General features: G+C 46.7%; 2 protein-coding genes across 5 annotated transcripts in view; one reads left to right on the top strand and one right to left on the bottom strand.

Annotated features, from left to right (window-relative positions):
- Positions 1-133: 133 nt before the first annotated feature.
- Mrpl50 (mitochondrial ribosomal protein L50) lies at positions 134-3855 on the bottom strand. The gene is made up of 5 exons (XM_071796008.1): positions 3640-3855; positions 3335-3459; positions 887-1089; positions 473-592; positions 134-353 (listed from the first exon to the last, which is right to left on the bottom strand). Exons 1-5 carry the CDS (start codon positions 3712-3714, stop codon positions 220-222), a joined length of 657 nt encoding a protein of 218 aa, XP_071652109.1. The 5' UTR covers positions 3715-3855; the 3' UTR covers positions 134-219.
- A 60-nt stretch (positions 3856-3915) lies between these two features.
- The window catches only part of Skd (mediator complex subunit skuld), a 35300-nt gene continuing 12504 nt past the window's right edge, over positions 3916-26711 (top strand). For 2 of the 4 annotated variants that reach the window (XM_071794657.1, XM_071794594.1), the window contains exons 1-5: positions 3925-4237; positions 20086-20431; positions 23550-23718; positions 24208-24353; positions 24466-24904. In XM_071794657.1, coding sequence (XP_071650758.1) covers positions 4169-4237; positions 20086-20431; positions 23550-23718; positions 24208-24353; positions 24466-24904 — 1169 coding nt within the window. In that variant the 5' untranslated portion in view covers positions 3925-4168. Of the gene's footprint in view, positions 4238-20085; positions 20432-23549; positions 23719-24207; positions 24354-24465; positions 24905-26258; positions 26409-26711 lie in introns of all 4 variants that reach the window. The other 2 variants (XR_011734565.1, XM_071794476.1) reach the window with 2 other exon arrangements.

Here is a 26711-nt window from a genome sequence, read left to right as displayed (position 1 = left end):
TTAATTTCCCCCCCCCTCCTCCAAAAAAAGAATGTCGATATATCTATACAAATCAGCGAGAAGCGTTTTATCGCGGAGATTGTAATATAGTTGCCGCAACATTAGAATGTCCGTCCTCAAGGAAATTGCAGGGTGGTGGTTGTTTAACAAATTTATTGCCTTTAAACAGTTTAAACGATACTTTCGCAATTTGTTTTCGTAATCTACAACAATGGCCATTTAGATCTTCATCTGCTCGTTCAGCCATGGATTTTCCTGCATGTGTCCGGGATACTTCTTCCTGTACTTGAGACCGGTCACGAGGGTGGAGCTTTTCGGGAACGCCGTTTTGCCGTTGAACATCGTGTCGGTATCTGAGATAGAGAGAGAGAAGAAAATTATCGCCGTTTAAGCGTCGTTAAAAAGTCGTTCGTAAAAGTACGCCGTTGTAAAAGCGGCGCGGCAAGTCTATAAATTCCGCGGGACGTCTCACCTGGATGGAATCGATGATAATCCTGTTGGATGTGCAAATTCTTGGGCAAATCTACTTTGCGCAGCGCTTCGTACGGCGTCGTGCTGCTAACCGGTGTTGAATAAAACCGCTTCAGGTCCCCTACGCATGCGAGATTCACATTTATTCATTGTCAATTGATCGATCCCTCGTGTCAGATTAGCGCGAAAAGTTCGTCGTTTCTCATAATCGAGCCTTGTATTAATAGGAAAAAAAAGTTAGAAAAGCCAAGTTTGAAAAGGAGATTGGAAGATGGATCTCTAAATAAATGAGAAAGAAAAAAGTTGGAAAGTTCGCCAATTTCGCCTCGATATTGCCGGGATTCTTTTCTACGATTGACAGATACGACGAACCTTTGACGCTTGCTTAATGAGAAACTTTTTTTTTTACGCTAACCGATACTCTCGATAGTGTAAAGCAGCGAGTTCGGAATGGAATGCTTAAATTCCCCCTCGCAGGCGACGAACAGTTTAAAGCGAAGGACAGGATCCTCGAGTTTCGTGCCGTCGTTTTGGGGGATGGTTTGACTCTCGCAGATTCTCTCGATCCTCTCGGCCGCGTCTTCCGGGGGCTCGTAGGCCTTTTGCGGCCTTAGAAATCTGAAAGCAGGATATCTACATTCGCGACTCGATCGCGCCTCCTCGCGATCGTATTTAAAATACGGCAACGCGAGATTTCTCGGTGTAAAGCAATTGTCGAGTAATTTAGAGCCGTAAAATAATTCTCCTCGAATTTCTTATTCTTCGCGAATGATGTTTGGTACCTGTTGAAACGACAATCTCGTGAATCTCGAAATGAGGGATCCCTCATTGAGGAGTAGGACGGAAAAGGGAGAAGGGGGTGGGGTGAAGGAAGAGTTTTATTATTTGTGTCGACGAATGTCCTGCGTCACGAATGTCCTCGTCAATTCGACGATTTCCCATCCGCGAATCGTGACGTTTGTTCGGACTCGCGCCGAATTTTTCGCAGTCCGGGAAAGATCGCTCTTCCTATCTCTCTCGCGCGATGAAATTCGTCGTGACGCGCGAGAGGAAAGGACAAAGGACAAAGGTCCTGGGAGGGGGATGGGGGATGCGAAGAAAGGAGCGGGGAGGAGATCGATGCCCGTTCGCCATCCGGTGCTGCCACCGCGCGCGGCTCTCCCTCTCATTGGACGGCGGTGAAGATCGGCGCGTCCGGGTGCCCCGCGCCAAAACTCGCGAAACGACGCCGACACGGGCTCGCTTTCGTATAAACAATAATCAATAATCAATCTCTCCCCGTGTATCGCAGGCACCGCGCGGCGCCGATCGCGACCGCCTCTCCCCTAATGGGCGCGTCGACTCTCGAGAGGAGGATCGTTCTCATCAACGATCGTTTCGCATCTAGCCCGAAGAGTCACCTTTCGTCGATTAGTCTGTCCGTTAATTGCGAGAAGAGAAAGATTCGAACGGAGAGTCTTTCCCGCGATGGTATTTGATTTCCTCGCGTTCCCGGAGTCGACGAACTCGATATATCGAATCGAATCGTTTTTTCCACTCTACGACTATTGTAGTTGCGACATTTCGCGTAGAAATAAATCTAGACATTCTCTCCCCCGACCCGTCCCCCTTCTCTGCCTAACGCTGCAGCCCTACCCGCTCATCTTCCGCTTTTGAAAAACTCGACGCCGATTCTCGCTCGGTTCTGATATTTAAAGGAAAAAACTCACGCGAGAGACACGAACGTAAAGAAACCTGACGACAAAAACACAAACAGAAATGTAAACAGCAGGCGACTCGACAATCGCGGTCGAGCATCATTTTCTTTACTCCTTTTTTTTTTGTTGCGCTCCGACTTTAAGATAGGAGCGGAGGTTGAACTTAAAAGTCGGAGCGGAGCGTCAGGAACGTCAGGAGTGGTACTCACACAGTGGTACTTAATTTTTCGAGGGACAGCGACACCCGCGCGCCGACGAGACATCGCGGGTCAATATCACCGCGTGTCTAATCGGATTAATTAGAATAACGAAGGCAACCCAACGAAGATAACAATGTGGTCGATCAAGCGGACTTGGGCGGGAACTTCAATTGAAAAATAATCGTCTGTAACCGCGCGCGAAATCCGAGACATCGATGAAGTGAAATTCGTGGAAACAAAAATCGTTTACTTCTCAAACAGGATATTTGATTTTCAATATTTGTATAAATAATTAACCGCGTTCAAACAAAGGGGAATTCACATCGATGTGGGATAAAACATCATTAAAAGCTAACGGCGAACCCTATAAGAACAAATAATTTTTGAATTGCAAATCCGACATTTCCAAAAGGGGAATTTGTCCTGTGAAAAAACACGTCGCCCCCTTTATTGACGAAACGTTCGATCCCATAATCCTCGGGTGATTAACCGAGATAAAAATTTCCCATGGTTTGGCCCGCTCCGGATTCGATCGATACCCTTGACATAGCTGCGGTCGCTCTTTTTGCAATAAGGTGTAGCGTCAGCTTGAAAGGTGTAATTTAGTGGATAATATTGCATATATGGGAATCGGTTTATCTTGGTGAAATCGATCAGCTACTTCATCGGGTATCGCGTCTCGTGGCAGACCGCTGAGATCAAGGCGACGGAGCGTCAGGAGGGGGAAGGGGGAGGGAAAAGCGAGGACGCTTCGCGCACGGCCCTGAGGACCTGTCAGATTCGCCGGGCGATTGGCCGAGGCACGGGGGAGTAGTGGTAGGAACGGTTAATATGGCTGCGGTGCGGCCACCGTTAGTCAGGCAGCGCCGCGACGTAAGGCGAATTTCACCGTACGGGCCGTACGGCTACGGCTGCGCGACGCGAGGCGTTACGGAGTCGTGTCGGAGGCGAGCAGCGCGCGCTTACCCGCGGGCGGCGAGCGATTCCCCGGCGGAGTCGATCCGCGCCTTCACCACCACCCTGGTGGCCTTTCCTTGGCCGCTCTTGTGCCGGGCGATATCGCGACGCGTCGCCGCGGCCGTCGCGGTCACCTGCGAAAAATGAACGACGTCTCGTTAGTGACGCGCGTGCTGTCGTCGCCCACGAGCAGCGGGTGACTCTCGCGCGCGCGCGCGCGCGTGCGTGCGGGACGCGAGTGGCGCGTGAAACGACGCCCGGGAGTGATGGAAGTGGTGCGCGTGGGTGTCCGGGTTATATCGTAACTCACTGACCGTGCCGGCGGCGAGGATAGCCGATGTACTCTTCAACGCGCTGGCGAACGAGCCATGCCTGATGAGCGCCGCCATCTTTTCCACGCTCGTTGTCGTCGTCGTCGTCGCCGTCGCGGTGTCAATAGCGGCAGCAGCAGTACCAGCACCGGCAGAAGCAGCAGCAGCAGCGGCAGCAGCGGTGGTGGCAGTGGTGGTGGAAGTGGTGCTGGTGGTGGTAGCGGCAGCGGCAGCAGCACCAGCGGCAACAGCGGCGGTAGCCGTCGACGGCAACTAGAACTGCGGCAGTGAGCGTTAGGGGGCGCACCCGGCAGTTGCGCTTGTTGTTTCCCATCCGCCGCCCGCCGCCATTTTACGGTCGCCATTGAGAAGTGAAAACCCTCCTAAATGTACGGGTCCGAGTGAATAAAGCCGCGGTGTTTGCCCGCCCGTAGCGCGAAATCCCCTCGTGCGTGCGGGGATAAAGATCGACGAACGGTGCCGCCGTTCGAGTGTTAGACTAAATGAGTGTACGGCGTACGATGGAGAAGCCATGACGCATCCGTCGCATCAAACCAACGGCGCCAGCCTGGAGGACTGCCACACGAATTTCTTCGCCCTGGTGAGTGATCGTTCGCGTGAGTGCGCTCGCGCTCGTTCGCGATTCCGCGTCCGATTCCCTCATCCCTGTCCCGATCCTGCCGATCGTTCCCACAGGATTCGACGGTCGAATTTCTGCGAGATTCGAAACTTGGGCGAACGCGGAGGCGATCGCTGGAGAACGGGAGCGAGGGCCCCCCAAGGTGGCCGCCGCTCTGCCGCCGCCGCGCCGCCGGCATCCCGCGGCTCCGTACGTCACCCGTCGCGACGACGCGAAGACGCGAGGACGAGCGACCGAGCGAGCAATCGAATGAACGAATTTGTAAGAGCGAGAGAGAGAGAGAGCGTGTGCGTATGTACGCGTATGTGTGGGTACGGCGACCACCGTCGCGCCCCGAACGTTAACCTATATTCGCCGCGGCGACGTCGCCGTAGCCGAATGTCTCACCTCCGTTTCGCCGTTGTTGACGTCGACATCAATGTCAACGTCAACATCGTCAACATCGTCATCGCCGTTGCTGTCGCTCGTGCTGCTGTTGTGTACCGCCGGAGTCCTTCCCCCCTCCCCGTCGCCCGTTGCTCCGCGGCGATCCCGTGCGTGCGACATACGCACGCACGTACGCACGCACGTACGTACCTACGTACGTACGTACGTACGTACGCGTGCATTAGTGAGATTTGAAGTTTTGTTGTGTCGAGCCAATGTCACGCCTGATTCACGTCAGCCGCCAAGTATTACGGTACGTTGTACGAGACGGAGAAAAAGAGAGTCGACGAGCGAACGTGCGTGCATGCGAGCGAGCGAGAAAGAGAGAGAGAGAGAGAGAGAGAGAGAGAGAGAGAGAGCAATGAGTGGGAAGTGCGAGGAAGGGGAGGAGAAGTGACCGCGAGAGAAGAGCGGAGAGAGGGCGAGAACACAAGCAAGCAGGCAGGCAGGCACGCCGTGTTCCGTAGTCTCGCTCTCTCTCCGTCTCCCTCTCGCTTTCTCTCTCTCTCTCTCTCTCTCTCTCTTTCTCGTCCTCGTAATATCGCGCTCGTACCTCCGAGCGCACACGGCGAAGAGATACTCGATTCTCGGTATCGGTCGCGCGGGGTCTTTTCCAACCGCGAAAATTCCGCGGAGAGAATCGCGTTCCCGCTTCCCGGACTCTTTTTCGCGAGCGCGCGAGAAGGAGAAGGAAACGGCGGCGGCAGCGGCGACGGCGCGAGAATGGATAGCGGTGATCTCTCTTTCTCCTTCCCTCCCTCTCTCTCTCTCTCTCTCTCTCTCTCTCTCTCTCTCTCTCTCTCTCTCGTTTTCTTTCTCTCGCGTAACATTCCTTTCGCCTCAGCGACTTGTCGCGAGGGAGGCAACAACGTGCGGCGTCTCACGTCGCGTCGCGTCGCCTCGCGTCGCGCCGGCCGCCGTGGCATGAAAACTGTGTCAGGCGATTTTACGAAGTTCGCTCCTCCGCGCGTAGCGCGACGAGGCGAGGCCTCGCCTCACCTCGCTATATACCGCCGTGTTCGCGTTTTCGGCGGCCGCGATTATTTCCGCAAAGACTTCGGAATCGCGAGATTGGAGCGCATGCGAGATTGGTTGTTACGCGTTCTATCTATCTACCTACCTGCCTGCCTGCCTGCGCGAGAGAAGGCCCTCTTCGCGCCTCTCTTCCCCCCTTGTTTCAAGCGCTATCTGCGCTATCTCTTTCTTTCTAGCTCGCTCATTTCGCGCGCGCGTGTGCGTGCGTCTCACGTATGCACGCGCCCGCACGCACTCGACGCACAGGCTTAACGGCGAGGCGGACGCATTTTTCTGCCGTTCGTTGCTGCATCTCGCGTTCCCACCAGAGTATAACTAAACGTCACTGCGAGCGGACGACGCGCCTTCGTTGTTTTCGGAGCGCGTCGCACCTTCGGCGCGTTACGATTTACATACGTTTTACGTTGCGATAGCTGTACGACAAAGTTGAGATTTTTTCGAACGTTCGTTGAAACGGCGATTGGAAATGTCGCGAAAGAGGCCGCTCGGAGATTTTACAAATTTCGAAAGTAAAATAGTCTCACGTATATCCCTTGCCTAAAAGGTAGTTGACACAAAACAGATGACAGGTTGAAGGTACACAATGACCGGATACTTTTCTTTTCTCACTAGGGACATCTCGACCATTCATTTTTTTTCTCCAGAAACGTGCGAATTTGGAATATATCGTAAAGAATACATATCAATTTGAAAAAAAATTTTTTGATAGAAGCTATTACAGAAACATTAATAAAAAATGTTAATAGAAATAAATATATCGATATTAGAGATCAAAATATGAATATATGAAAAGTCGGAAAACTAGGCCAAAATAATGAAAAATGGAAACAGAACAAACAAGAATTTTTTTAATGACAATATTTAATAGAGTAAGGAGTAAGGAGGGGCTTTTGAGTCAGTTAAAAAAAAATCAGACAAATTTTTAGAGAGAAGGGAGCTTTTTGTCTCGCTGATTTTTTATCCGATTTTTTTTTAACCGACTCAAATAATTCCTTCTTACCCTACTTATGAAGATAACCTTCGATACAGACGCAAAATAATCGCCGATTAATATTAACATAATTTTATGAATTATCTGAACATAAACTTCGTACGAGGAATAGATAACGTCAACTTAAATCGTGCATATTATAAAATTATCGGAACTGAGAATTTTTTTTGTGAACGGTATAGTAAATTTTTTATATTCGGTTTCGGGCGAAGAATTGTTATGAAACACTCGAAACACACACTTTTTATAACAACTTGCAATATGTCACTTGTCACAGAATTTAACTGCAAGACGATTTTTTCGCATGTAGTGCGACTCGATAAAACGAGCCGTTTATCGCCGTTGAAAACATTTAGCGTGAAACCACTGATAAAGAAACTGCTCGATTCTTTTTGCGACGGGATTGTCGCGCGACACGTGCCCTATCATTCACTAACGGTTGATATTTGTTGTGTTCCGAAATCCAACAGCGAGCTCGCGCGACGATCGCGTGTTTTCGAAAGGGAGGGAAAAAAAAGATATAGATACGTTCGCTTATTCGCATACTTTACATTCGCGAAATTTGCGCCTGTAACATGTACATTTTTTACAATGTATAAATGTAAAAAGCCGACAGAGATCCGTTAGTTTTATGCGGATGCTCGAAGTTGCGCTTTAAACTGGCCGCGCGCCGTTTCATTGAAATTCCGACGAAGCGGCCGGGCTTTTGGAGCTTTATGAAAACCGCGCCGCGAGCTAATTCGGCCCGTCGGCGAAGCTGCGAATGTATTTTATTAGATTAAACGCGATATAAACACACACGAATTTATTTTAAAATCCAGCGAAGCTGTGTTTGATCGCAATGGTAGCGCAGCGGCTATTGACATCCCAATTATTTTCTTTATGCCGTGCGAACATGTGCATGAGAATTAACGATATTTAATTAGATGCCAGTCACAAACCAATGACTCGAATAATTATATGGATGAAAGGAGAAGCATTGTGAAGCTTTCGTTGACGGATAGATTGTGCATTAGCAAATTATTGCTATCGTGTAAATGTCCCTTCGGTCATAAGGTTTTACTTTCAATCGTATCTTTGTACATTCGGAAATTCGAAAGGATAATAAATTCACGTTTTCGTTTCTTCGACACAAATTAATTCGCGTGGATTCGTGGAACGCGTGCGGTCATATATACATATGCCGCCTAATTAATATTTACATACGAGTGTCAGAAATCGATTTGCATAAAGTCGCGACGCCGCGTTTCCGAGTAAAGGAGGCATAATTAGTCGATAATTTTTAGAGTTTGTTTAGAGCTGATTAGCATTCAATAAGAATTGTAATGTACGATCCACGTGTCGGGATTGATGCGTCACGATTATTCCCTCCGCTTTTATTCACGCGACATAAATATTTTTTCCCGGCGTCTTAAAGTAAACGGAAAACAACTGCATACATTACGGCACAGAGGAATGACGTAAGCGTATAGAGAGTGCGCGGTGATACGTATACGTAATCCCATTATTATTAGCATCGTCAACTCTTAATTACTTAAGAGCCCGCAATTCTTTTCTCCGTAGAGTGTCATTTCAAAAGACTATTGTGTCCTTTCTGGAATAAAGCTGGCGTAAACGCCAGAATTGTCGAAAGAGACAAGTCTGACGATGCGAAACGTGTAACGATTAAGTTTAATTAAGACGACGTGTAACACCGGTGGATGATGTACACACGCGACTTACAAGTCTCGCGCGTACTTACCGTCAAACGTCGCGAAGGAATCGCTCGTAGCAGTTTTTGTGCCTACGGTGGCGTGTATTTGCGGTAAATAAAACTCGAACACGGTGTGGGGCACGTAAGAATATTCTCACACAGTGGTACTCAAATTTTACGGGGTACAGCGACACTCGCGCGCCGACGAGACATCGCGGGTCAATATCACCGCGTGTCTAATCGGATTAATTAGAATAACGGAGGCAATCCAACGAAGATAACAATGTGGTCGATCAAGTGGACTTGGGCGGGAACTTTAATTGAAAAATAATCGTCTGTAACCGCACGCGAGACATCGATAAAGTGAAATTCGTGGAAACAAAAATTGTTTACTTTTCAAACAGGATATTTTATTTTTAATATTTGTATCAATAATCAACCGCGCTCAAACAAATTCACATCGATGTGGGATAAAACATTATTAAAAGCTAACGAACTGAAAGAACAAATAACTTTTTGAATTGCAAATCCAACATTTCCAAAAGCGAATTTGTCGTGTGAGAAAACACGTCGCCCCTTTATTGACGAAACGTTTGATCCCATAATCCGCGGGTGATTAACCGAGATGAAAATTTCCCATGGTTTGGCCCGCTCCGGGTTCGATCGATACCCTTGACATAGCTGCGGTCGCTCTTGTTGCAATAAGGTGTAACGTCAGCTTGAAAGGTGTAATTTAATGGATAAGATTGCATATATGGGAATCGATTTATCCGTCGTCTTCGTCTTCTCAGCCTCGTAGCGGCGACGTGTGTTGCTATCACATTTGGTGCGGCGCGGTGGAAATTACATTGGTGAAATCGATCAGCTACTTCATCGGGTATCGCGTCTCGTGGCAGACCGCTGAGATCAAGGCGACGAGGCGGTATTCCCACCGAAAATTTCAGATCGCACGCGTGAAACGTATTCCGCGCGCGTGAATCAGTCGGAAGTGATTATGTAAATGCGATCACTCCGCGCCCGCCGGTCCATTAGCCTCTCGCGATCATTAAATCAATGTTTGTCGATAATTGGAAGCCCCCTAATTCTGGAGTACGAGCTTGATATTGAAAGCTTTTTTAAAAGGTTATTAAATGCTATTAAATGCTCTTAATAGAATAGAATTTATTACTTTAGCGTTTACAGCCAAGAAGGGACTTGGTTTACATTTTTTTTCTTATCCTCACTCATCCATCCACACCTTACAACTATTTATGACTAGATGCCAGTCGCTATCCTTGTATCCTTGTATTTATCCAACAGTTAAAGTTTTAATAATTAAGTTAACCGAATTGACATAGTAAGGTTTATTAACAGATTTATTAACAGCTGATTTCAAGATTATTTCATGTCATTTTAGAGATTTATGTTTTATTACTGAGTTTATATCAATTATTCAACAGAGGAAGATTCTTTTGATGATTTTATGAAGAATGTCCATTGGATGCTGCTTGAATTGTTGAATGCGAGGGAAAAGTAACGATTTTATATGAAAAAATGTAGATCAAATTTTCTTTGTCTATACTACACTGAAAAACAGTTTCAAAATTGTTTAATTAATTAAATAAGGTATTTCGTCTTCACTACTTAAATATAGCCACTGTTAAAACGAGCTCGCCGCGGCACAATGTCAATGAGAGCTGCGCGAGCTACCGATTTTCGAATTTCTGTCGATCCGATCGTGTCTCCGAAAGCGAGTCGTCGTGTAAAAGAATGTTTCGCGTCCCGGCACTCCGTGGCTAAATGGTCCCTCTCCGCTCAGCGGATCGTCGATAAAAACGGACCACCCTGTATACGTCTTTATTCGCGCCGCGGGTTTGGGAACCGCTGGGGCAACTTTACGCGGCCACGTCGTAGCGTTCCAGCGACTCCCCGCGTTCTCGCAGGCGTAGGTACGTCAGGCACGCGGCGGCGGCTTCTCGCGCGGCACCGACGAAGTCACTCGGCTAGATTATGCTGAAACTGGTGCTCCGGCGCGGCGGGAGGAGAGGCGGTAGGGGGAAGCCGCGAACGGAGGTCCCCCGCCCAGCCTAGGTGAAAGCCTTGCACTGACTCTTGCGAGGACGCGGGTTACAACTATGGAAGAGCCTCGAAACACGAAACACCGTGTCGAGTTTCGCTTTGCTTTTACGTCGTTCTCCCTTTATATCCTCCCGTTTGCCGGAGGCAACCGTTAAAAAAATACACACTTGTTTGTCTATTTGTTGACAACCGGAGACAAGCGGAGCGACGCTTCAGCGAAAATTTAGCGCAAATTCACGAGGACGTGGGGCACGATATGAATAATCTTGTGAAAATGACTAGTAATAAAATTAATTACGTCTTTGCGAAATGTACGAATTTACAAAGGACATTTTAGACGGGTATTTATCTACATTTTTCGAAATAGGAAATACAATCTCTGAATGTTTGATCGCCTCTTGTTGCAATAAGATTTTGCAAAACGCAGTCGATTGCAGCTCACTCATACCGGGTGTCCGGATACGAGTCTCTTACTCGTGAGTGACTTGCTATTGACATTGCCGTATTCAGAAATGCTCAATCATCCTCTCGTTCCCAAGACGCTCGGATAAAGATGTGTTTTGAGGAGGCTCCTTACGCTGACTCGCCGATAGCTGTACGTTTCTTCTGCATTGTATTTGGTTATTGAAACGTCAACGATTAATCTCGTTCAGATCCGATCGGATTCTGCTTTTTTTATCGTAATGGTACACAATTTTATTTGTGTCGCGCGTTCAGTGATATTACTCGGAATTTTCGCCATTCTTTTAGCGACCCATGCTTGGTATCGAAATCGTGTTCCGCTCGTTCGTGCGTCGTTCGTAAGTCGTCGACGCGCGTGTCAACGGATCCAGGCCAAACCGTTTTCACCGTTGACGGTGATCAACCGTCTTAAGGATAATTGGAGGGAAGAGACGGAAGCATTACGGCGAGAGAAATATCGAGCGACGGCGAGTCTATATTCACCGAGAGGGGCGCGAATCCGAGAAAGGCGGCGGTTCCGTTACTGCGTGCGTACGGTTTCCGAGGAAAATGTACCGGCGCGCCGCGCCGCGCCGGCGGGATGTTCGCCGGTTTTGAATTGACCGGTGGTGCCGCGGTGCTCCGAGGCACAAAGGCGAATTGTTGGCGAATTTTTAACTATCTAACAGCCGTGATTTGGCGAACCGGACGGCGCGAGGGGTAGAGGGACGGGAGGGACACGCGACGAGGAGGCCTCTGGCCTCCTCGACCGATTCCCCCCGCTGAGACAACGGTCGACCCTTCGAGTCGTCGTCTCGGGTTCGAAGCCGCGCCTCTCCGCGTCTTCTTCGCCCCCTCCTTCTCTTCGCTGCATCCTTTGCTCCTTCTTTCGATCCTGGCGACTTAAAAATAGAACGAGTGCGAGGATATTGTGACCGATTAGGAAGCGAACAGAGTATATACAAGGTGTCCCTCGAACGCTAAGAATGCTCTTTCGATCCGTTGATTCTTTGGCGATTTAGTGTTCAGATATACAAACGCGCTCGTCTCCTAAATGTTCCATGATATTTGCCGTAACGTAAACTTTAGATGTATACTTTATCAATATCTTTCGGGGTCGTTAATGACGTAAATTTAAAAAATCGAACTTTCCGTAGAAGAAATTTGTCACAATTCTCACGGGACGCTCTGTAAATTATAGAACGCTTCACCTCGGCGCTTGTTATAGACTGCTCGTTGCGAGGTTTTCATGATTTTACAATAGGTAGTAATTTCGCGAATAACCTGCAAACAAGTCCGCTATCGCATATAATTAAATATGCGTTACGTGTGGTCGCATATGGTGTTTTAAACAAAAACACAATTTCTAATAAATATTCATTGAGGTCTGGAACATTCCGCGCAAATATCAAAATGTTATTGAAACGGCGCGTATTGAAACAGCGAAATCTGGGGGAGGTTTGAACTTTAAACTATGTCGCATTTGATACAATTCTACCTACTGTTCTCTTTGTTATAAAATATAACAAAAAAAATATTTACTTTTTCCCCCAAGCTTTGAAAGCGGCACGGAAAAGAAATTAGATTGAATCATCCGGAGTAACCTTACGAAATTCCAGAACGAAAACGAAAAGGCCCCGAAAACGTGAAGTACAGTAGTGAACGAGCGTCAAATAATCGCGAATATAATGAGACCCGTTATTACATCAACGATCTGCTTTCTCTCGGCTGAAGAGATCATCTGCCACTTAACTTTACTCCGGTTTACTTCGGAGTTGGCCAGTTTGAAGTTTACTTCTCTCGGCGACCGGTTTGTTTGTATCGTCAAGTATCGGCATAACCGTTACGCTTCATTGTAGCTAATAATCGCGCCATTACTCTTCGAGACACCATTCTTGTCGCGCTCGTAACGTCGTCTTTGCGAAAACACAACAACTCGCCGTTTAACTTGTATACCAATATTATTTTGAAGCTAACTTGCGGAGATAGAAGGTTCTTCTCAACTCCGCATTGGTTTTTAAAATATCCGCGCTCTGTGGCAACTCACGGCAACTAAACCCGAAGATAAAAAAAATCACGTACGCGATGAGCAAACTCACCGGCCGTGCCCTCGCTTTCAATTTCCTCTCCGTGAATCTCTCTCTCTCTCTTTCTCTCGCGGGAGAACAGTTGAGTTACGTTATAAAGCCTTGCGCGTCGAACGGGGCAATAAAAAAAAGGGAAGAGAAAAAAAGGTTTACGCGCGAACCGATAAGTTTACACGCGCGATAAAAGAACGCTTCTCTCGCTCGTCGCCGGGAGGTTCTCGCCGGTCAAAAGCGATTGGTCGTGCTGCAAATCGACATCGTCGGTGATGCGCTGCCTCGCGATGCAACGCGACGCACCGCAAGTAACGCCCAAGGCATTTTCAATGAAGGGGCTGCTGGAGTGACGGCCGAACTTCCTCGATGTCGATAATGTCAACATTTCTAATTTTGTTTTTCCTATATCTGTCTTTGTCTAACGAAATGACATCTGTCCTTGTTCAATCGCTTCGCCATCTCTTTTGCTGCTCTGCTTACTAGCCTGCGTGTATATTTTTGTGGAAAAATACACGATTTCTTCGACGCCCAAATTTTTTTTCCATAGGCTTTCAATCTCAATTTCAACGGTACGTTATTGTTTGTGCACGTATTCTGAAGAGTGGGAACATTTCATTTCGTACATATAACCTATACAATTGTTTATATTAGAAAATATGGTTATAAGGTGACAGCATTTTTAAATTTTTTCTCAATTACCACTAATTTTTTTAATTCCCACTCTTCATTAGTACACCTATACTTTACTTCTGTAAAAGGATTTTGCGATCTATAAAGCGTTTCAAAGAACGAGCCCTGACTGTTTTTGTCGGTAATTGTCCCCTGTCCAGGATCCCCTTAACGCGCCTTCTATCTATCGCGGCACGTCCTATACACGCCGATACACGGGGTGTCTCGCGGTAGCGCCGCGCCGGGGCGAGATGGAGATTCGAATCGAAGCTCGTGGAAGCGGAACGCTCGATGCTGAAATCGACGCGGCGCGGCGGGACGAGCTTCCGCCGACTGTGATTTTTGTCCGGGGGGAAAAGCCGTGTCCGGATTCGCGGGCCTTTCTAGGCGAAAGGCAGCAGGCGCGCAGCTGTGGGCCGCGCGGGACACCCTGTATAGACACGGAGAACGTCAAGCTGCAGGAATCTACCGTGGCGGAGGCAGCAGGCTCTCTCGGGCTAAGGCGATTACGACGTCGAGGATCCGTGAATCTACTTTCGAGCGAGCGGCTCGCTCGCTCGTTCGCGAAGAATTCTGCGCGCCTCGTTACGCGCACGCACGCGACGTAACGTTCGTGCGGCTTTAACGGCGACGGGCGTAAGGAGGGCAGTAACAGAAATGGGAACCTATAGCAGGCGGGAATGCTCTCGGGTACCGTAAATACATTGCAGCGCAATAAAAATAGAATGCGGGATACTCCGCATTGATGTTGATATGCCACATGATATTTTAATCGTGACTGACTCGCGCGGCGCGTGTCCTTCCGTGTCCCCCCCTCGCCGCGCACATCGAGCGCAAGGTTCTTTCTTTCTTTTTTTTTATTTTTTATTTTGCCACACACATTCGTGCCTTATCATCAGGGACGACGATACCTGCGAATTTTCCGCTCGGGTGGCATTGCGGTTTGGTATCGCGCATAAATTGCCACGCTGCTGCCGCGGATCGTCTTCGTAACGTTTAGCATTACCTCGCGCGATTAATAGTTAGGTCTTTTCTCATAAGCGATTTCATATAAACGTTTCAGCGCAACGGTGCAATCTACGTTGCGGAACGTTCGCGGATATCAGACGCTTACGAAGGATCGTTTACAAATTCCCAACAAAATTTTTACCCCGTACACCAAATTTTCCGTCATATCTATCGCGTGAAACGTATCCTCGAACCGCTGGAGCATTACCATAACAGTCGTCTAGAATGCGAACCTCGCGCGACACGTCGACCATCGGCCGGATCTTCCTGTGGACGCGCGAGAAAAAGGTACAGCCGAGTGGAGGGGAGAGAAGGAGTTGGCGGAGGCAAGCCATCCGAAGGTAGAGAGCGAGAGAGAGAGAGAGAGAGAGAGAGAGAGAGAGAGAGAGAGAGAGAAGGACGGAGAGACGCCGCGGCGCGCGTGGACGGATGGTTCGAGGGGATATGGGGGTTCCCCGAGTCGAGTCGAGTCGAACGCGCGAGCCCACGCGGGCGGCCTTGCACGTCGCCTTGCTTGTATTGATCAGCGGGCTTGACAAGCCCCGTAGCGTTACGGCGGGCGCCTTTGGTACTCTCGCTCCTTCTCTCTCTCTCTCTCTCTCTCGCTCGCTCGCTCGCTCCCATGACATCGAAGCGGTCGGTGTGCGCGAATATTTTGTCTCGTCGCCGCCGCACGGCGGCGATACATATACACGCGCGCGCGCGAGAGTGCGCTTGCACGAGGGAAGAAGACCACACAGCCGCACCGCACCGCACACCCGGTGCGCGATAGGCGCCGCTACGCGCGCGGCGCGGCGCGGCGCGGCGCGGCGTTCCTACCTTCCGACGGTGTGCAATGTGCCGCTCTCGTCCTCTCCGCGGAAGGCGCGGAGCGTATCGACCGATCGTTACGCCTCCACGAGACTCGGCCGCCCGCGTACCACGCACTCTCTCTCGAGAAAGAGATGACGCTTCTCTCTCACCGCGAGGGAAACGACGGGATAGTCGCGCGGCACGAACAGTCGAGATTCTCGTCTCCGGGGGTCTTGAAAATTCTGCGGCACGGACAACCACGGAGTCGTCACTCTGGATTCAACGACGCGGGAACGCGACGCCGCGAGGGATAATCTCTCGTCGAACGACGAATCCTGACCCGGTCACTAACTATAGGCGCCACCGCTATCCTGGGAGGCGATGCCCCCGATCTTTGGGGGAAATTCCTATCGATCGGTTGCCGCGTTTCGACGAAACTGCCATCCGCCGCCACGGCGAAAATACATGACCGGGTCAATGCAGAGAGCGCTGACATCTCTCCAATTTGCCGCGAGAGAAATCGATATGTATACGCGCTCATTCGGATATGTCCCTTCTAAAAAAAGCAATCTCTTCGAAACTGGCTTTCAAAATTAAAAGCCCGTACACTGATATCGGTATACCGCTAAGAAGCTCTAACGAAAAAAAGCCGAATGGTTGCGTGTTTGAATATAGATAAAAAAAACATTACATCTTGAAGTAAACTTCGTCAAGGAGGTAATTACTTTATCTCTTTATCTATAATTATAAAATCTATGGGAGTAAACCATATGCAATATATGCGGAGCGGATTTTATTTCATCTGAATTTTCATCCGTGCCCTCTTGGCGCGGCCAACTTCACGATCCCTTCGACCTAACTCGCGCGATCCGCGAGATTCCCGAAGGCGCCAAGATCTCATTACCTGCCTGCACGGTGGTTGTACACACATTTGAATCGTTCTGATTATGTCAGCTGGTTCTCTGACGTAAGGAGACGCCCGGCGCCGATTGGACGACGGGCGCGCGCCCACTACGCGGCTGTGCGCGCGTGCGCGCTCGCGGCTCCCCCCAAAGTGGCCCCAAGCCCACGAATGCATCGGCAATGGCGTCACACGGTATCTGCCATCATCCTCCGGAATGCCTCCTGGTTGGACGCGTAGGTCGCGATTTTACCACGCTCCCGTACTGCAAACGTACCATTTATATCCGCAAATAATTATTGCAACGGAACGAGATGACACGGACGAAATTCTCGACAATTTTCACCCAACAATCGGCGCCAATCGTACGCGCGATTCGAAGGATTCGCACGTTAGCGGTAGACAGCTACGAGAGATTCTTCGACACAGACCCACGCATACCAAAGACATATAAAACTGCAGTATACACTGCGAATACAAATAAATTTTAAATTTTAATTTGTAAATGAAAGACAAACAGAATAAATGAAATAATAATGAGTGAAACGGAATCGTTATATGTCGTATGATATACAATCAGAGAGAAAAATAATATAGTAAATGGAATGCTTTCCTGAAATTCAAGCCACAGATTGCCTAAAGTGAGCTTGATGAGCGCGCATTGTTTATACGCGCGCGTCACTCGCTTCGTGGTCAATCAGAGTTTATGAGAGAGAGAGAGAACGCGCGCGCGCGCACGCACCTCGGAGCGAGAAGCGCGCCGCGCACGCGTTCGGTACGATCGACTCCCGTGACGCGCGCGTCGATGACTCCGCCGTTGACCGCGCGCGACGGGATACCCCGTCCCTAATCGCGAGGGACGGCGGGGCGGCGTGACGCGGCCGGGAAGCGCGCACGGGATCAGGTGCGATGAAGATACCGAATCCGGGGTGAATGGACTCTCTCTCGTTAACGGAGATAGGACATTTTCCGTCAATGCAACGAGCGAGCGGATACGGGCGAGCGCGGCGCGCAAGAGAACTTGACGACGGCTTTGACGTTGACCTTACGCGACGCGCGGTCGATGCCGCACGCGCGTTATTCTTGATCTAGAAAAATCTCGCTGTTTCCCCGACGGATCTTACGACGCCCCTCCGTTGTATTTTTTTTTTTTTTTTTTTATTAATTAACGGAGAAAGTGGGAAGAGCCTCTGCCGTTGAATCGCTATTGGTGGTTCGCTTTCAATATACCTCGAGACGTACTGTATTAAGAATGAAATACTGATGTATATATGCGCACCAAGGGAGAGAAACAGACCTTCTGAAAGGCCAAATTTTAACAGATGTTTTTCTTAGAATCAAACGCAAACAGAGTCAAAGTCTAAGATACAAAGCAAGGTCGGAGAGAAAGTTGTTTTGCGCGGTCGCGCGACACCTGGCGCGAGGCGGGAATTTCTAAAATTCCGAGAAGCCTGTTCGATGGCTGCATTCGGAGAGCGTGCTATTAGCGCTATTGTATCATTCTATCTTTATCGCTCATTAAATGTAAAACAAGGATAGAATAAGCAAATAGCGCTAATAGCGCGCTCCCCGAATGCAGCCGATATATTAGAAAATATGCGCGATCAAGTAGAATCTCCAGATATCAAATGTCTGACGAGTGACGAGAAAAAAACGCGCGCATTATCCGCCGTCAATGAGTACATAATTAATTTTATCTCAAATGTTGTATGAATAAGAGATTATACATTTCCCAGAGATATGTTTTTCTCCCCTTACTGTAACCATGAATCGTCGATCAAGGTCGAGTGATTTAACGGAAGAGGAATTATCGTCTCGAGAGCGGAATATCGAATATTTCCCGAAATTCAGTCCCGGGATCGAAATGGACCGACGCGACGGGTCGGAAGTAACGCGCGTCTCAGGCGGAACGGTCGAAATGTGATTAATCAATCGAGCGATTAGCTCGAGTCGGGCGGCGCATGCCTGTTTGTTGAAAACCGTTTCACGGCACGGATCGTACGCGATAATATGCGTTTGAATAAATTAGCGGCTTGTCACGTCGCGTGACAAATAGAAACACTGTGCCGTAAGGTCAAGGACCGACTCCGATGTCGCTTTCTCGCCGCGCCGCGCGTTCGCCTTGTAATATGTCTATTTTACTGGGTAATACACGTTTCGCCGCTCTCAAAGGATAATTTATTACCTCGCGATTTAACGTCTCCGTTCACGAAGACGTTATTGCCGCCGACCGCTCGGCGTTCACGGCCAATGTTATCTTTTGTTCGGTAAATGCGAACGCAAGATTTTTACGTTTGCATTTTCATCGGAGTGTTGTACGGCTGCAGCGGCTTGATACCTCGCCGGCGGATCTGACCGACTATTCTGCGAAGGATCTAGAAAACTAGATACCTCATACCTCATTGTCGCAAATTAAGCAACAACGGTGAACTAACGGAACGTGGATTATTTTTAACAGCCGTGTTAAATCCGAACGATCCCGTTTGATAATACACACTCTTTTTTTATCACTAGATGAATATATACAGTTGCATTCATCCGTTCAAGATTGCTATAGAAAAAGAGTTTTAACGAGTGCAGTATCTTTGCATATTTTTTTGGCAAAAAATTTATTCGTTTAACTTATCAAACGGATAATGCTTAGGAAAGAAAGCAAAAGACACGAATTGAAATCGGAAATCCCAAAGCTGTTTACCGCGATTACGCATGGCATATATGCCATATATGACGCATGGCTGCAAAGCAGGAATTTCTCAATTCTGGAAAACCTCTTATTTCTTTCCGATATTCTGAAAAGTATGTATGTCACATAATCGCTCACGCATAATCGCCAATCACGATTCTATCTCTCAAGGAGGTTCACGTGCTACAAAAAAATGCAACCAGCTTCATGAAATTTTAATATATTGTTCTGGAATGCAAAATAGAATTATTGATGTGAATTTTTTTGGAATTTTTCATGGTCACGTTTTGAAAAAAATCGACTCTAAAAATTGTACTTTTTACCATAGGTTATGGGAAATGACTTATTGCTTACCTTCAGAATGAAATAATGCAAGAAAAAATACAAATGATAAGGAAAGAAAAACATACACATGTAACTTAATAATTTATAAATAAATGAGTGAAAGAAAGGGGTTGGTTATCGCACATTTCGTAGAAAAATTAATTATTAAAGCATAAATTGCATGATTTTTCGTCTGCTAGAAATGAACGCAAGCAAATAATGACAACAGCGCAAACGAGTATAGTAGAGGTTGTACGGCGGGGAATTTGAATAGAAGTTGCGTTGTGTTTGATAATATAAAAAGTTTTTAATAAATTGTGCATGTTATTAAAAGTCCTGTTATTAGAAGTCCTGATTTCCATATACTTGTATTTTTTTTACTCACAAACTTTCCTTTTTATCTGTATTGTTTATCAGTCATTTTTAAAGTTAACGCTTGACAGAAGCAGCAGCACGCACTGGATCCCCGCGTCCCACTACTCCCCCGGTGAAGCACCCGAATCTCCTTATTAAACGTACAGCGTTATCGCGTGCGATCGCCGAGCGTTCGTGGACAGGGAGACTCCTCGCGTAGAATAATCTCGCGTTAAATTTCGATGAAAATCACAGCTCTCTCGAACAATCCCCAATGCCCTCGAGATACCTCCCGCGCCTCTCCCCTCCCCGGATTGCCCGCCGATTACTAATCGTCGCTAATTGTTTGACAGACATCCCTCTGCGGGATTAAATGGAGGAAACTCGTGTGGGGCGAGGTGGCCGGTGGCTTCGGCGGCACGCCCCTCGAGGACCCGGTGCTGTCGAGCTTCTCGCGATGTTTAGCTGGTGACATTCTGTGCGTGTGGCGACGAGTGGCCGCCACGCCGTCCACCTCCGGCCCAGCGGCAGCCGCCACCGCCGCATCGGCGCCCGGGGCTGGCATCTATGACCTGGGCATCGCGCCCTCGCCCGCGCCCCCGCCGCTCTCCCTCACCGCCGCCAAAGAGCTTTGGATCTTCTGGTACGGCGAGGAACCCGATCTCTCCGGCCTGGTATCGCCGGAGCTCATCGCTTGCGGTGAGTATATATCTCTACTCGTGAAATAATGTCGAAACGCGCGCGCTGCGCCGCGTCGCGCCGCGCCGAGCTCGTCCCGGAAGTCGAGCCGGGATAACGTTGAGACTCCTCGGGCTACATACGCAGACGAGCTGAGGAACGCACAGGATAATTTATTTCCAAAAAAAAATTGTTATATACGTGAGTTATTTCAAGGCGATGAATTTTATGCGATTATTATGTCACCTTGATTAAAATATTTTTTTCTTCTTTTTTTTTAAACAGCGAACCGTGAATAAAATCGCCAGAACGTCAAGGACGACGAAAAGTGTGTTCGAGCGAAGATGATCGACGTCGTTGTTTGATCGATGCGTGGCAAACGTGATAATCTCAATTGGTATAACATTCAGGCGCGATATACGGTACGTTGTGTACATCGGACGGGAAGTAGCAATTACGCGATGTTTATACGCCGTTGTATGGTGTTTTACCTAACGCCAGCCAAGAAGACCGTGACTAAGCTAACTCTTATTACGTACTTTCCAAGAGGAAGTTTCGACACGTAAGAGACCACGAAGGGACCACGTTGCGTTAACGGATTTGCAGACCGTGCTTGACGAGGGCAAAAATCCTAAGACTGCACAAGATCTATAGACTATACGTGTATACGTCGTCCTATATCGATATCGCCGCGGACTAGAGACAACATCAAAGTCACGGCGAGCGGGGGGAAAGGAATATAATTAAAAGTGAAACTCGCTTTAGTCTTTAGATCGCCGCGATAAGCAGTGACGTGTATAAACGCGTTAGCCCGTGAATCACACATAAAATTATCACTCCGACGTGCTTCCTTCGGGCTATCGAACGATTCTACCTATTTTGCGTGTGCAGCAAAACGCGAGCTATCTGCTTAGCCTCGAACAGTGTCGCGAATTTTCACATTTCTCTAGCTACGATCATTTTTCCGCGTTTTGTTTCTACAGTCTTGTCGTGAGTAAAGGCGATAAGTTTGCGTCGTTCTGAAATAAAGGAGTGCCCAGCCGGTCTCGTTTGAGCATATAGCTGCGTAGTCTAAAACCTGGGACACGCGACAAAGCTTTAAAAGCAGCAAGCGAACCGACTAATCACAATTCTCGAAATTAAATTGGGTCAAGGAGTACGCTCAACCGTGACCGGTCGATGTAACGAATTAAAGCTCTCGTTTCCTCTGTCCGTAGATATATCGAGTCGTAACAGTTCAAAGCGAAAAATCGTATGAATCTTTCTTTGTACTCGTCGAGATAAATGTTATTCTTCGTGGTGTTCGCGTTCCGTACTAGCGATTGGTAAAATACTCTCTCCACAAAAACTGGAGCTTCGAGCAACAAACGAATTAATCGCAGTCGAATGTTCTTTAGGATGGTAGATCGCGAGGAATGCTCAGTTAGATTTGTTTCGCTCGTACGTAATTTTTTTTCTCAACGCTCAAGTATCACTGTTTAAACTCCGACGACGATGACGATTATTATTATTATTATTATTTCATGCCTCTGAGAGACGGGTATATAGTAACGTCGTCGTCGTGCAACGGACCAGCGTTCGAGCCGCGCCGGACCGAGGCCCGGCCGGCGGTGTTTCTCGACCGGCGAGGTCGCTGAACCATGCACTTGTCTGCAACTCGTTGCAGCGCGCAACGTATAGATCTGCCGTGTTGTGCATCGCATCGCGCCGCGCCGGCACTGCTCTGCCGGAGAGTGCACCAATTGCGAAACTGCCGCAGCCGTCCGACCGCACGGTGAACCGTTAAGACTGAAAACAACCAACGTGGCCGGCCTGCCGCGACGGTGACAGTTTAGCGCTATCGGCTTAAAAAAAAAAAAGACGGGTTGATCATTCGACTCGTCGGAGAATCGAGATAAGATAAGACGCCCCTCGAGCGCACCTTTGCTCTTATCGGATATCGATCTTCTTCGACAAGGGAGAACATTTTTGGATTATTAGTTTAATCGTATCAGGCGTAGGATTGATAAACGTAGCGTTATCCTTTTTTATCCCGTTAGACACGTGAGATAATTAATATTGAAATAGTAATAGAGCTACAAAGCGACCAGGTCAAGCCGAGCGCGCGTTCTACTTTTTAAAAATAAAATATTTCACCGTCGCTTTTATGTACGGTTACCTATCGCGATGGAAGTTTCTCGAATAAACATTCGGATTTTGGGAGACGCAGCCTGCAGCGAGACCACCGCGGCTAGTGGTCCACGAGAGATGCAACTCCCTCAGGCTCCGGTCATATCGATCGACAGAACACGTGTTCTCCCACCCAGTGATTCTCAACGTTACTGCAACTGCGTGTGGTTGTAAAAGGCCAAGCCATATTTGACTTTGAAATTTCTCGCGATTTTCTCACTAAATAATTTATATATATCTCACGGTTAAATTATTTCCGTATATAGTTACGGTTAAGAAGAAAGCGCGCGTCTGCTTAAGATAAATCCTTTTTCAATGATCGTGAGTTCTTGAAACAGAATGAAATGTGCGTAGTATCGCATTCGCATGTTCCGAATGGGCTCCCTCGAGCTCACAGATCCTCACGCACCTCTTCGCATTTCGAAGCGTACTCGTTCGCGTGAGAACAAAATCAGGGGAAAGCTGGGCCGAGCGCGCGACTCAGGATTCTAGAACTTTTCTGTTTTCTCGGCCAACTTCTCCTCTATACCTTCCGCGAAACGCTCACTGAGTTGCTCGACGTAACGTCGCTATGATTTTACACGCGAATCGGATTACTTTCACGTTAAATTCCGCCGCCGTTTAGACGCGCGCACCGCAAATAAGAGCGAGCTTCGCCCGCTTCATCGTATAGCGACTATGATCATTGAATCGAATGATGACGATATCGAACGAAAATTACGCACACGCATATTTGCTGCCAGGATTGAAAGAAGACGTATCGCTTCTTCCCGCTTAATTGTAACAACAGCAGCAGCGTTGTAACCGTTATTTCCGCGTATTTTTAGAAATCGATCGTCCATACGAAGCGCGCATTAGTGTATTCCAGTTCCTCTCTACGCCGTTCATCGCACAAAGTATAAAGAGGAACGTTAGACTGACGCGCCGACGGCTTTGTTTACGATATTTTATTATTTACTGTCATTTGCAGAAAGCGAGCAGGGTTCTTGGGAAAGCGGATTGTCGTACGAATGCCGATCACTTCTTTTCAAGGCTCTGCATAACTTGATTGAACGGTGTTTGCTATCCCGTGACTTCGTTCGCTTAGGAAAGTGGTTTGTGCAACCTTACAATGGCTACGAGAAACACCGTTGTAGCAGGTAAACGATTGTTTAGTAATAATATATTTGTTATCACATTCTGCATTTCACAAAATATTTTTGAGATTAACGACACGACACTTTTATTTTATTTTGAGAATGTACCCTTTTTCGGTAAGAACACTTGGTATTATATATGCTTTATCACATAAAACTAGACACATTTAAGATGTACAATAGTGTTCAAGCTGTACATATCATATCTAAATATTTTATCATGAAATAAGTACGTAAATGGTCATCATGAAATGAATGCTCGGAACTCAGAGCTATATGTAATTAGATATTTGTAAATGTTTTATGTGAAGGATTAAACATGACGCAGATACGTGAATAGGATGCGTAAATCTAAAGTGTGCCCAATTTAATGTGATAAGGAGTACAACACGCACCAAGTGTACACAGTATAAAGTACTTTTGCAGTCCAAAACAGTACAGAAAGTATAGATTTGATCGATAAATCTTTAAATTTCTTTATTATATTTGCAGCAGCCACTTGTCGTTCTCATTTGCATTCTTCGTTCACGGAGAAAGTACTGTGTGCGCAAGTGTGGACGTCAGGCAGCATCCTGCGGTGCGACATCTTACAAAGACATGTCTACAACGTACCCAGACCTCCCAATCTGGCGTTAAAGGTAAGTATTGCTTATTACGAGAGAGATAAGGATCTACAGCCATAGTTGGCACGAGGAAAATTTGATCGTTATCAACTATCAACGTCAACGTATTTCTTATCTTGTTCCACAGTGATCCTAGCTCCTTATGGACTAGCAGGCACGTTAACGGGTCAGGTGAGCCGTATGGACAGTCAACTTCTCGAAGAGTGGAAACACTTCTATCCGATCAGTACCGGTAGTAACTCGGAGACCGGGCTTCCGCCTCTCGTGGAGGTCCTCGTCGGTGGCGTGCGCATGCGTTATCCCTCTTGTTACGTCTTGGTTACGGATATGGATGATACGCCACCCGAGACTCCTCTCTCGCCACCAAATAGCCCCGTCACTTGCGAGCGACCGCTTTTAACGCAACAGGAACTGAGCGCAGCTACCGAATTGCCGGAACGCGTGTGGGCAGAATGTACTTTGAGTTCACCGATGTCCGCTTCCAAGACAGAATCTTCCACGGAACCTGGAACCTGGACGTTCGTGGAACCGACGCAAAAGTCTTCCTGTACCTGTTCATGTTCGAAGTAAGGATAGAGGAAATTTACGCCTCTTTTTATTCCGACTTTATTGCATTGTGCAGAACACTGTCTTTAGATTCCTGTTTCTTAGATTTTAATTATATATATAAAAATTAATTGTTTACTATGTAAATTTTAATAAGTTTATTAAATTGTTTTAATTGATACAATTAATAGCGGTCTAAAGTTAATTACGATCTTTTTTTTTATAATATATTGAACGTAATAGTAAACATTTAATTTTTGTTATATAGCGCGTTATTTGAATAATTAGTAATATTTGCCATCATATTGGTTTCTGTTTGCATGTAATAGCACAGAATATAGAATCGTAGAATATCCAAATTATTATAGATAAGTAGTAGTGTGTGATGGCTGTTGTAATGTGTGCATGGAAAATTAGTCTTTGAACAGATGGCTCAAATGCAAATATTCTTGATAGCCAGCTTGTTAATGCATTTATTATTATAAAGTTACATTTAAAGCCAATTAAATTTTTTACTTATAATTTTAAACCAAAAACGTAAACATAATTTTATTGACTACTTTATCGTCATTACAACAAGATAAGAAGATTGTAATATTATTATGCGTTGCATTTGAGCTTTTATAAGAAAAGTATATTAGGGCCGAGTATTAATACATAAGATATAGTATGAATCCAACCAAAGGCTAAAGAGACCTGAAGTATTGTGTTTAAATGAAAAATCCTACTGTAATTTCTACAGTCGCCACGTGTATTTTCTTACATATTTAAATATGAAGACTAGCTTAAAATGACATATCGTTAATATAATCTTAGCTAATTCTTCCTTGACATTTAAGTATGTGATTGCTTAACTTCCATGTTTGAAAAATAGTGTGGCTGTCAAAATACTCAGGTATGCACAGGTTATTTTTTGTAGTCATTAATTTAAAAAAATAGAAAGCTCAAAATAAGTGTGACTTTAAATCAATAATTTAAATATAATGGGACATTCAAAACATGTGGTTAAGAAATAATATATAATATTTATTAATAAAAACTATTAAAATGTAAGAAGAAATATTAATAGCAAGATTATTTGAAATAATTTAAATAATTTACTAGAATTGTTAATTCGCAAGCAAAACATTTAGCTTTTTGTTTACATTTGGATCATTTTTTAAAAATAAATGATTAGGTATTCACCATTAGAATAGTGCGATAAAACAAACATGTGTCATTTGATCGTTACAAGTATGTCGTATTTTAAACTAGTCTTCATATATGCAATTTGACGAAGTTGATATATGAGTTGTTGCTTCAGGATTCTATAAGATAAAATGATAGAGGAGATATGTTCGCAAGAAAACGAGATGTTAAATGCATCGGTTGCAGGTATACGACCCCCGGGGGTTGGAAGAGCCTGGCCTCCTCTCAGGTTCAGAGGGAGAGGGTAGATAAAGGTGGACGGAGGGTCGTACCGTTTCACCGACGGTCTACCACTCAGTGGGACGCTTGTCCCTCTGTCCCTGCTAATGCCCCCAGGTGGGTAATTTTTAGGCCCCCAGATATGAAGGGAGAAAGAGATCATTTTCATCATTTCTCTTAATCAATCACTGCAATAACGCCAGTTTTACGTATGATCGTAATGATCTTCCATAACTTCACATGCAGATTCATCGCTTTCGACAGCTCCATCATGTAATATATTCAAATAACTCGGTACACAATATAACGTATTAATCAGATTTTCATTTTAACTATACAAAGGTGCGAGGCATGTATCTTCTTAAACGCGATCGAGTCACGGCGTGAAGAAAAACGAACGGTAGACTAATATTTTTTTTA

Source organism: Temnothorax longispinosus, chromosome 1 (assembly GCF_030848805.1).
Source record: "Temnothorax longispinosus isolate EJ_2023e chromosome 1, Tlon_JGU_v1, whole genome shotgun sequence".
In the NCBI taxonomy this organism is placed as follows: Eukaryota; Metazoa; Arthropoda; class Insecta; order Hymenoptera; family Formicidae; genus Temnothorax; species Temnothorax longispinosus.
Note: the sequence above shows the minus strand (reverse complement) of the source record. Positions and strands in the feature narration are given on the sequence as shown.

Excerpts from the sequence above, each read along its gene's own strand:
- Mrpl50 (XM_071796008.1), bottom strand. The coding sequence starts at position 3,714 with ATGGCGGCGCTCATCAGGCATGGCTCGTTCGCCAGCGCGTTGAAGAGT. Across the intron at positions 593-886 it reads TTACACTATCGAGAGTATCG|GGGACCTGAAGCGGTTTTAT; the intron begins GTTAGCGTAAAA and ends TCGCATGCGTAG. Across the intron at positions 354-472 it reads TTATCATCGATTCCATCCAG|ATACCGACACGATGTTCAAC; the intron begins GTGAGACGTCCC and ends TCTCTATCTCAG.